Source organism: Canis lupus, chromosome 8 (genome assembly GCF_003254725.2).
Source record: "Canis lupus dingo isolate Sandy chromosome 8, ASM325472v2, whole genome shotgun sequence".
In the NCBI taxonomy this organism is placed as follows: domain Eukaryota; kingdom Metazoa; phylum Chordata; class Mammalia; order Carnivora; family Canidae; genus Canis; species Canis lupus.
The window spans coordinates 29,308,304-29,320,497 of NC_064250.1; the positions used below are offsets into that span (position 1 = coordinate 29,308,304).

Genomic DNA, 12,194 nt, shown 5'->3' on the forward strand with positions numbered 1-12,194 from the left:
ATTCATTTCTCATTAGTTAAGTTGTACCTTGTAATATTTCTTACAGTCTTTAGGAATGATTTAATATTGAGGGGAAAATACCTAACTGCAACTCACCACTGGATCTGTTGGATGAAAAATATTTAATAACCGGTTACAAATTTCTCTGGGCAAAATATGGTCTTGACTTCCACTATTTCCTGGGCGGATGCCACGCAATGCCAAGAAAACCGCTAGTGGGGATCCCATGCAGAAGAAATTCTCAACCTAAAATGAGAAAGTTATCCTAAATTTTAAAACTGGTGAAGTGTTTTTTATCAGATTTGGGCACAACATAATACAAATAACAAAATTATTTTCAAATATAAGTCTTTTTTCATGAGCTTTGTTCAGATGGTATCTGCATTATTTGTTAATTATATGCCAACCATTAATTATTCTTTTTTTTTAAGATTTTATTTATTATTCATGAGACACACACACACACACACACACACACACACACACACACACAGAGAGAGGCAGAGACACAGTCAGAGGGAGAAGCAGGCTCTATGCAGGGAGCCTGACGTGGGACTCGATCCCAGTTCTCCAGGATCACGCCCCGGCCGAAGGCGGCGCTAAACCGCTGAGCCACCCGGGTTGCCCACCATTAATTATTCTAAAAATCTATTTTCAGAAGCAACTCCATTTTCCTTTAAACTAATAGAAAACAAAAGAGGAGAAGGAAGACCATTTCATTGTGTGTTTCCTCAACACTAGTTAGTTTCCTTAAGCTACTATTTTGTGTTACGTAATATTCTAGGTGCTACGAAGTCTGTAAAGACCAATAAGGCAGAGCTTATGCACTCAGAGTTTACAATCCTGTGGGGGAGGCAGAATAAAATTAGTGAACAGGGGAAAGACTGCTATAAGAGAGTAAAGAAAGGAGTAACTCCAACTCTGAGGGTATGTTTTATTTATTTATTTTTAGACTTTAAAAAAAAATTATTCATGAGAGACAGAAAGAGAGACAGAAAGAGAGAGAGAGAGGCAGAGACACAGACAGAGGGAGGAGCAGGCTCCATGCAGGGAGCCCGACGTGGGACTTGATCTCGGGTCTCTAGGATTATGCCATGGGCTGAAGGCAGGTGCTAAACCGCTGAGCCACCCAGGGATCCCCTCAACTCTGAGGGTTTTTACACAGCTCTTTTCACATTATATGAGGTTTCTTTTCTTTTTTTTTTTTAATTCCAGTATAATTAACATACATTGCTATATTAGTTTCAGGTGTACAATACAATGATTCAACAATTCTGTACATTTCTCAGACCTCACCACAATAAGTATATTCTTAATCTCCTTCACTTATTTCACTCATAACCTTGCCCCTAACCTCTCTTCTGGCAACTACCAGTTAGTTCTTTGTATTTAAGAATCTGTTTGTCTTTTTGTCAATTTGTTTCTTAAATTCCACAAATGAAATCATGACTTTCTCTGACTTATTTCATGTAGCATTATACCCACTAGATCCATCCATGTTGTTGCAAAAGGCAAGCTTTCATTCTTTTTTATGGCTAGTATTCCATGTTTTGTGTGTGTGTGTTTGTGTGTGTGTGTGTAAATCACATCTTCTTCATCCATTTATCAATGGATGCATTTCTTCCATAATTTGGTTATTGTAATAATGCTGTAGTAAACATAGGGGTGCATATATCTTTTCAAATTAGTGTTTCTGTATTCCCTGTGTTAGTATCCAATAGTGGAATTACTGGATTGTATGTTAATTCTATTTTTAATTTTTTTTTTAAGATTTTATTTATTTGACTGAGAGAGAGAACACAAGCAGGGGAGTAGCAGTGGCAGAGGGAGAGGGAGAAGCAGGCTCCATGCTGAGCAGGGAGGCTGACACAGGGCTTGACCCCGGGGATCAGGATCTGAGCAGAAGACAGCCTCTCAAACAACTGAGCCACCTAGGCACCGCTATTTTTAATGTTTTGAAGAACCTCCATACTGTCTTCCACAGTGGCTACACCAGTTTGCATTCCTACCAATAGTCCACACTTTTCTCAAAGTCCTCACCAACACTTGCTGTTTCTATGTATTGCTTATTTTAGCCATTCTGACAGGTGTGAGGAGGTATCTCAATGGGGTTTTGATTTGCATTTCATTTTCATGTGTCTGCTAACTATCTGCATGTCTTCTGCGAGACAGGAGAAGGCATTTGCATTGGTGATACAAGGTAAAAAGGATTTCCCCATTTGAGGCTGGGTCATTGGGGCGAGAAAGGAGGGCATTTCAGATTGACAGAATCACTATGAACTAAAGCAGAGGCTGGAGAGAACCTGGCTTAATTTAGAAAACAGAAATAGTTGAAAAATTGGGTGTTGGGAAAACGTAACTTGGAATGGGAAGGTAGAGAACCTTGACTATTTAACTTAAAAAAATAGGACTTAATTGATTTTTTAGTAGTGAAGGGAAGAGGATTTGACCCCATGTTTTAGGGGGTTAGTAAACCTGGTAGTAGTGTGTGGATGAACTGGAAAACTGAAAATCTGGTGACTCAGAGACAAGTTAGGAAATTACTGACAGTGTTTAGGCAAAAGATAATCTGATCTGGGCAGGACAAGATGTTCCATTCAGAAATGGAAATGGGAGAGGAGAGGGTGGAGTCAACATGATTTAATGGAGATGAGGATGAGGAATGAGTCAGAGGCAAGTTATAAGTTTTGGGCCTGGGTAACTGGGAATATAGTAGTAGTTCCATCTACTGCAGCAGGAAACCGTAGGTAAGTCCTGTTTTTGTTCATGACAAGTTTGAAGTATCTGTAACATATCTACCAAGTGCTGAAATTTTAGGGCAAGAGATATAGAATTGGATATGTCCTCTCCGAAGTCTATGTGCCACCATCACAGAAGTGACATGTAAAACCAGGAGAAGTGGTAAGATGGCTTATGAAGTGCACAGAGTAAGATATGGCTTTAGCTGGAACTATGAGCAATGACTACATTTGATTAGCAGGTGAAGGAGATAAGCCTACAAAATGGGGAGAGTGAAAGGAAAAGGAGAACCAGGATAATGCTGTACACATGGAAGCCACAGGAGAGAGTGTCTAGAAAACTAGTGTGGCCAGAGCACTGGACTATATATGGAACATGACACCTTTCTCTCCTACAGTCACCCTACTTCTCTCATACGTCCCATTATCCCGATGAGTGAGACATCCCCAATTCATCTTTCCCTCTCATCCCCAATATCTAAGAAGTTATTCCAACAGACTCTAACACTTCATCTCATGGTCTCTAATCTGGACTGCACTGTAGCTATATTGTAACTATACTTGTCCCTGGCTCCAATTTTATGCACCTTTAATCTCTTCTCCCACTGCCTCTGAAGTGATTCTTTTTTCCAAATGAATGAATATAATACATTTTGAAAATGGTACCTTTATATTAAAGATATGAGAAAGTTTTTATTTTTTTAAAAGATTTTATTTGAGAGCAAGCACGGGAGTGTGCAAGTGAGACAGCATGAGGAGGGAGTGGGGCAGAGAGAGAAGGAGAAGCAAACTCTGCTGAGCAGGGAGCTTGATGTGGGGCTGGATCCAAGGACCCTGGAATCATGACCTGACCTGAAGGCAGAGCTTAACCGACTGAGCCACCCAGACACCCCAGTTTTTGTTTGTTTTTAAAGGACTGGTAGCTTCAGCATGTCTGAAGGCTGAAGAAAATTAACTTGTGTTATTAAAACTATAGAAATAGTAGTGACACAGATAAAAATACCAATTTTGAAAGGATAAATATAATTAAAATAATAAAGGCTAGAGAAAGATATAAAAATAGTTGAGATAGAAGAGAAGCTATGTAAATCCTTTCTTTCTTTCTTTCTTTTTCTTTTTCTTTTTTTTGGTAAATCCTTTCTGCTTAATACACACACGTATATACACATACACCCTAGCAAAACTTTATGCTTTGGTCTGGTGTTTCATAAATGTTTGTTAAATTGCTACATCCGTGGAATAAATAACTTTTCTTTCTTTTATGACTGATATGCGGTTTCATTGACAAACACACCAAGTAATCATTATAGGAATAATGACTACTTTAATGCTATTACAACCATCAAAGAATTTTAAGAGTGAAAAAGAGGTTTAGACATGTAGTCTAACCTCCTTGTCCAGAGAGGAATAAACAGATGAATTTAAGATGTTAAATGATTTGGCTAACATTACATAACCAGATAGTAGCAGAGCTTCATGATCAGAAGCAAAGTTTCCCGCTCTCTAAGACCAGTTTTTGACAATAGTTTCTTTTTTTCCTTTTCTTTTTTAAGTTCAGTGGTCACCTACAACAGATTTAACACATGTATTCTGAAAGTAAATCCATCCATTGGTTAACAGGCAAAGAAAGACTTTTGTTCCTCTTAGATCTCTGGAGTTCTACATATTTGCCAATTCATCAGATATTCCTTTTTAAATTTCAGATTTCTGTATTTTTTTCTAGGAGTAATTAAATAATTTAAAACCCATATTATTAGACTATATATGACTATATTTTAGAAGAATACCCAATAATAGTGTATATGTTCTAGTAATATGATACTGAATTTTGAGAACCTAATACACTTGGTGGATCATACTCAACTTTCCCGTTAAAAAAAAAAACAAAACAAAAACCAAGGGCTTCAAATAAAAGAGTTTACTTTTTCTATCAGATCAATTCTACATATTTAAAACATTGATTATATATAATCATGGTGGTAGAGATGGAACTCAAATTCCAGGTGAAGATGACTCCAAAGACCATGTTTGTATGGTTTTTATTTTTTATTACTATTTTTTAAAGATTTATTTATTTATGAGAGAGAGAGAGAGAGAGAGAGAGAGAGAAAGAGAGAGAGGCAGAGACACAGGAGGAGGGAGAAGCAGGCTCCATGCTGGAAGCCAAACATGGGACTTGATCCTGAGTCTCCAGGACCATGCCTTGGGCCAAAGGCAGGTGCTAAACCGCTGAGCCACCCAGGGATCCCCTATGGTTTTTAATATAAGTTTAACTTTACCATATGGCTATTACGTATGTTAAAGTTTAACTTTACCATATGGCTATTACGTATGTTAAAGTTTAAAAAGAAAACATTATAAGTCATATAGACTCAGTAAGAAAATTCTTACTGCTCAAAAAAAAAATTTCTGCATCATTCCATTACTTAGCCTGTATATTAAAGTTCCTGTGATTAAGAGATTTCAAGATGAGATAATATGGTACACAATCCCTGGGTATACATTCTCAAGGAAATGAGTATTAGGGAATTTATACCATGCTCCACTTAACATTGCAAGCAAGTTATTTGTTATTCAGCTATAGGCTGTGTCCTTTTCAACCATCAGGTCAATGTCACCATCTCTCTGTCACTTTTTATATTTCTAAACCACTGCTTTCAACAACTTCATTCTGGTGCTCAAAAATCCTGAAAAGTTTCCCATTGTCCAATCAAATATAAGTTCTTTATTTCTAGCTCTTCCTGCTATCCTGCAGCCCTTGCCCTGAATCCTATACATTCTAGTTAAACTGTTTTGTATGTTCTAAACCAATCATATATGTCCCATCTTGTGCTTTTGTCATAGACTGCTATTTGAATGAAATGCCAGCTTTCCATTCTTAAAATCATCACTGATATACTTCTACTTATGCTTCTTGTCATCCAGAACTAGCTAGTCACTAAAGTTTGTTAATTCTATATGCTAAATATTTCTAGATCTGTCTCTCTTTTTCTCTTTCCATTACTTGAGATTATTTCATGTTTCTTGGAAGTCATACTCCTCCACACTTTTGTTATGCTGTTTCTTTTATACAGAATATTTCTCCTTTCCTTCACTTGGCAATATCTGATTTACTGAGATCAAGTACAAATGTCATTCCTTTGTAAACCTTTCCAGACAAAATTACAACCCCTCTCTTGTGTATATATCATTCTATACACTGCTAATAGTACTATTAGCACTATGTTCCAGATCCTGTGGGTTGGGGAACCATCTTGTCCATTCTTCCTTGTAGAACCCCAAAACTAGCAATGTCCAACATACAGTGTGTGTTTAATACATATTCATTTGAAAGGAAAATTCAGATTTCACTTGAATGCTAATGTCATACTTCAAATGATGTCTGAAAAGAAATTGAGATAAAAAATAAAAATCTCATCTCTCTTTTCTTACCTTAAATTTTAAGGCAGGTGTTTGTGTCATGGATGATGCCTTCAATCCATGTAGTCGTTCTTCTATTTCTCTCAGCCTAGAAAGCAGTATGAGATTATGTAGTAATGTTTATAATTCCATAAATATTAGATGCTTACTATCTCACTAAAGTATAAAGAAGAAAATGATGACCCCATTATCCAATCCCTCAAATTAATCCTTATTGACAGTATTTAATAAATAAATGTACCTGCTATAAGCACTTATAAAATGATTAGTAAAAGTAGCCTTACTCTTCATAATAACTGCTGTTAATAGCTTTTGGGGAGGATCCTTCAGGAAAATGTGAGGCAAAGATAGACAAGCACAAATATACTTAAAAAAATAAAAAGTCATATGAATGTTCATATCATATACACCATATTCTAGGTCTTTTTTTTTTTAACTCAATAATGAATCTTGAAGGTCTTTTCATTTCATTGCCTCCTGTTCTATTTCAATCTCTGTTAACAGCTGTTTAACTGTTCTTCAAACATATCAGTTTATTAATCCATCTGTGCTGATGAACATATGCATTATTTCAATTTTTTCCCATACAATGTTCTGTATCTACTTATATTTAGTAAATTACACAGCTAAGTTTTTTAAGGTATAGTTCATTTTCTTTTTTTTTTTTTTTTAAAGATTTTATTTATTTATTAGAGAGAGAGAACATGAGTGGTGGGGGGAGGGAGAGGGAGAAACAGACTCCCCACTGAGGAGGGAGCCCGATGCGGGGCTCAATCCCAGGACCCTGGGATCACAACCCGAGCCAAAGGCAAGACGCTCAACCAACTGAGCCACCCAGGCGCCCCTGTAGTTCATTTTCTAAACCTGTTTATTATTATTTTTTTTACTGCTACCCTGAGGCTTACTATATTTTTCTTTCCAAACTATCAATTATTTTGACACTATAAAATTTATATATCTAGTCCATGGTACTTAATAAGATTCTAAATGAAATCTTTAGTCAACTTCTATAAGACTAAAACAAATCCGAGGCTTCCTGAATAAATGTTTTAGTCAACTATATTTTGTTTTTATGTGATGCTAACTACCCAAATCAGTGACTTTCCACTATTCTATTAGAATTGATGGGATGCATTGAGGACATAGAATAGAGCACATGACTATAAATGAAGATAGGAATGTGTTAAAGAATTCTAAGACAGTATAGGGAGGATCTGATCCAAGACAACAGGATCACTTGTGAGTGATTGAATAACTGTAAATCTGTGAAAAAATTTATTTGCCAAGAAAGAAAGGGTTTTTAAATTATTTTCAGAATAATGAGAAAGACAAAGGCCCATCTCTAAGATTAGTAAAAACTATAAAGGATTATAAACTGATAAACATTTTCAATAAGGATTCTGTGTGGTGACTCAGCTCAGAGTAAGATTTAGATTTCACTCCTAATAAATTGTAAAGAAGAGATGGAAGGAAAAAGGAGATGATGACAAAATAATTTATTTTGTGCTACTGGAACACACATATAATTGGCATGAAAATTAAAAAAACTGTCTCTAGTTTTGTTATCTAAAAATCTTTACACTCTGAATAATGTTTTTATCATGAAAATCTTACAGTGTTCTCGTAAGAAGTCCAGTAATTCCACGAAGACTTTTAAAACGCTTTTAAGAGATTAGGGTATTTTACCGTCGCTTTGTTATATAGAGTTCATCCAGCAGGTGTCGTTCTTCATAGCTCATCCATCGTTCATCAGGCAGCTCTTCTTCCTTCTGCAGCAACTGTTCATAGAGTCTAACTGGATTCCAGCCAGTCATTATGTCATAAGTGATTACACATCCCAAAGAATGTGACACTATTGAGACTTTACCCCCTTTTTCTTCAAAGTCTGGATTCCGAGAACAGAAAAGGGAATATAATCGATTCAGCTCTTGCTGAAGGCCTTTAACTAGCTGTTTGAAATAAGAAAACATTATCATGTTAATCACTGACTTTGCTATAAACTTTATTTCTAAACTCAAATACATGAAGAAAGAAAAACAGACATTACTGGTCAAATATACCTAGTTCATTAAAGTTAACTCAGGTGCTTCAAAACCTTGCAGAGAATGAAGAAAAGAATACATAAGGTGTAATCCATTTCATCATTAAAGAATAAAGAGGCAGGGGGCAGCCGGGGTGGCTCAGCGGTTTAGTGCTACAGCCCAGGTTGTGATCCTGGAGATCCAGGATCAAGTCCCATGTCTGGCTCCCTGCACGGAGCCTGCTTCTCCCTCTGCCTGTGTCTCTGCCTCTCTCTCTGTCTCTCATGAATTAATAAATAAAAATCTTAAAAAAAAAAAAAAGAATAAAGGCAGGCATCTTTTCACCATCTTTATTTTTTTTTTAAGATTTTACTTATGAATCATGAGAGACACAGAGAAAGAGGCAGAGACACAGGAAGAGAGGGATAAGCAGGCTCCATGCAGGGAACCTGATGTGGGACTCGATCCCAGGACTCCAGGATCATGCCCTGAGCCAAAGGCAGATACTCAACTGTTGAGCCACCCAGGCGTCCCTTCACCATCTTTAAACCAACTATATGAGCAAGCAGTTTCAGAGATTTAAAAAAAAAGTTCCATGCAGATTCCAGTAAGACTTCCAAAGAGTCCCTTCAAATTTTCCCTTCATTGAAACTTACTCATATGCTATTCTAAGTTTTTATACCTTACAGTTTTGAGCTATAGTAAATTTTACAAAAAGAATATCTGAGTTTATGCTAACAAGTGTGCTAACATATATATTATTACATCATGCATTTAGACAAGAATAATGTAATGAAAGACCACTGTATGATTGAAAAGAAAGCTACTGTTGATCTATTCAATATTCCAAAATTCCCATTAAGTTGGCAATATGGATGAGTAAAAAATTGTGTGTGGATGGAAAGCAGGACTTTTTAAGGCTTAAGGTTAGCAATGTGGAAGTATCTTAAGTAATTTTTCTTTGTAAAACTTCTTCCTTTGAAATTTAGCTTTATTAAATATTAACTGAAATATTCCATAAAGGCAGAAAAATATGTTTGCTTATTATACAACCCATACTGGGCCCTGACCTAAGTTTTAAGGCAGTCCTTCCTCTCCTCTTCCTATCATTGCTTGCTACTATTTGATTATAAACTTCCTGCTTGACATTAATTTAATTCCTCATTTCAGTACTTAATATGCCAGCTGCTACTCTGACATACAAATATTGCTTATACATTACTTCTATTTTCAGTTTTGTTATTTCGTCTCAAGAGGAAACTAGCTTCCACTAGATTTTACTGAACATTTTCTACCTGCTGAAAATCATTTGAGCATTCGTGCTTGGCAGGATTAGCAGTGACATGAATGAAGGCATGGTGCTCTCTCTTGATTGTTGGCACCGAGGAATTCTACAATACAATACTGAGGACTGCTTAAAGCTACCAAAAGCATGTGTTGGGTCTGATGAGATACATTCAGCCAATTAAGGAAGAGAAGAACAGGAGGAGCTGCTAGCAATGTGAAAGGGTGATAAGCCACCTTTTCTCTAGGGAGAAATGCAAAGGTTTTATTTTAACTGGACATTTTAATTTTTTTCTTGGGAAAAGCCAAATCCAACTTTCAAAGTGCATCAGAATCACATGGAGGGCTTGTTAAAGACAGATTGCTAGGCTCCATTCCAGAGTGTCTGATTCAGCAGTTCTAGACACCGCATTTTACTGCCTTAGTGGCAAATGCATATAAAAACCTTCTAAGACGTGGGTTGTAGATAATTCCAGTCAATACAGTTTGAGGAGTATGCAGTATGATATAGATTACAGGTTCTGCTCAAAGGGAGCTACAGTGTAATGCTTTGGACGGGGCTTTGACAAGAATATCAAGTAACTCTTAAAATTTGTATTTTTCTTGATTTATAATCTACATGAAAGGAGGTGCAGCAAAAGCTAACTTACAGATAAATTCCTTCGAAAGCAACATTTGTTAATAGTTCTTACTTTTGAAGTTCTTAATTTTAAGACTCACACCACATAAATCTAGCAACACTAAAAGACAAATACGTACTCTGGCAATCTTTTTGTTTCAGAATACCACCTCCTCATTAAAATTTAAAAATTGAAAAAAAGGGAAAAGGTCTACCAGTATCTCTATCAGTGATTAACCTAATTCGTATCAAAAAATTTTAAAGCATTTCTCATTATATGCAATACTTCAGCAATCATTATATGGATAATAAAACAAGGGTAAAAGATTATCTAAGACAGAGAAAGTCTATTTGATGTTAAAATACTTCACGGTGGAATGAAATACAGAATGGACAGTTTCTGAAGACCTGATGCTTTCATCTGTTTTAATAATCATGTACTTGAACAGAAGTGGTCTTCATGTTTCCTTATGAGAATAAATCTAGATATGGTAGCGTTTTTATTTTTTAAATTTTTTTTAATTTTTTAAATTTTTTTTAAAAAAATTTTTATTTATGATAGTCACACAGAGAGAGAGAGAGAGAGAGAGATAGAAACATAGGCAGAGGGAGAAGCAGGCTCCATGCACCGGGAGCCCGACGTGGGATTCGATCTTGGGTCTCCAGGATCGTGCCCTGGGCCAAAGGCAGGCGCTAAACCACTGTGCCACCCAGGGTTCCCTGGTAGCATTTTTAAATTTTGTCCATAACTTACATATACAGGAATGTTTGTGTTCTAAAACATTATGATTTTAAAAGCCAAGTTTTAAACAGTTGTATACTACCTCAAAATGGTTTTATAAATCACTCAGTCAGCAGCAAAAGGAGAAATCCATCTCTATTTTGTGTACAAAAAGTCTAGTCTAATTAGGGCTTTTTTTTCCTCCTTCTCCTCGCTGATCCAATTATATTTTCCCAGCTATGATCCCTTTGTGACCAAGTATATTCATTTGAGATATATGAAGATTAATGATATACCCTGTGATATTAATTTTACTAGCTCTACAATATTATCCAATCAAGTCAGCTAATCTCTTACGTGGTAGGCAAATTGATGGCTTTTCAAAAGCTTAAAAGTTTTTAGTTCTCAGAACTGCTGCTTACAAGTTAAAATTTATGAAAAAAATCAACCCAAAAGGAAAAAAGCCAGCAGTTTCCAGAGAAAATCCAAACACATAAAGTATGGCTGAAAAATATTAGTCCTTCTTTGTCCTTCTCCCTGTTTCAGGAAATTTTAATGAGAAAAAGAAATTTAGAGAGTTTTAGTCATATACATCAGTTGAATGATTCTTCAAGGAACACTGACAAGAGATGGCCATGACCATTCTCTTTAAAATTCTTCAGTTTTAAAAATCACTGGAAAGAGAGTTCAGATGTACACAAGATGTCATTGCTTTCTCTGGATTTTTCATGTTACTTTATTCAGAATTAAAACAAGGGCCAAAGGCTCTCTGATGATATCTCTATAGTCAGGATTAGTTTCCTTTTTTTAATCGGTCGTTGGAAAGTAAGACCTGAAAAGTACTAATTGACACACAAAACTTTTCCCTTAACTATGGGCTTTTTAATGATTACTGGCACAATCACTGATTAGGGTCCTCCCAGGAGTATCTCACAATCTTCAGTGAAAGGGGAATTAAAAGAGATTATCTAATTTAAACTGCTGTGAAGGTAGGAGTCCCTTCAGTGGCATCTCTGAGTAAATCACTCAGCATCCACTCCAGTGAGTATCTCTACTCTAAAGTGGATACTTTTGGTTTTTAAAAACTTTTTTCCAGTTTATTGTGATATAATTGACACATAACATTGTATATGTACAACATAACGATTTGATATATGTATATATTGTGAAATGATCGTTATAAATAAGTTTAGTTAAAATCCATCACATTATTTACAATTTTTTCCCTTGAGACATTTCTTTTTTAAGACACCTTTAGTTACAAAGTTCTTCATTAGTAAACAAACATGTTCCATATTTTCTATCACTGATCCTTATTCACTTTCTAGAGTTAACAGAATAAGTCTATTCCTTTCTTTTCTTTAATGAGAGACCTTGAAATACATAAAGAC

General features: G+C 35.8%; 1 protein-coding gene across 8 annotated transcripts in view; it reads right to left on the reverse strand.

The window, feature by feature from the left end:
• DDHD1 (DDHD domain containing 1) overlaps positions 1-12,194 on the reverse strand; it is a 109,217-nt gene that overhangs the window by 14,722 nt on the left and 82,301 nt on the right. For all 8 annotated transcript variants that reach the window (XM_025442402.3, XM_025442405.3, XM_025442401.3 and 5 more), the window contains 3 exons: positions 7,845-8,107; positions 6,171-6,246; positions 97-246 (listed from right to left, as the gene is read on the reverse strand). In XM_025442402.3, the coding sequence (XP_025298187.3) occupies positions 97-246; positions 6,171-6,246; positions 7,845-8,107 (489 nt within the window). The remainder of the gene's footprint in view (positions 1-96; positions 247-6,170; positions 6,247-7,844; positions 8,108-12,194) is intronic.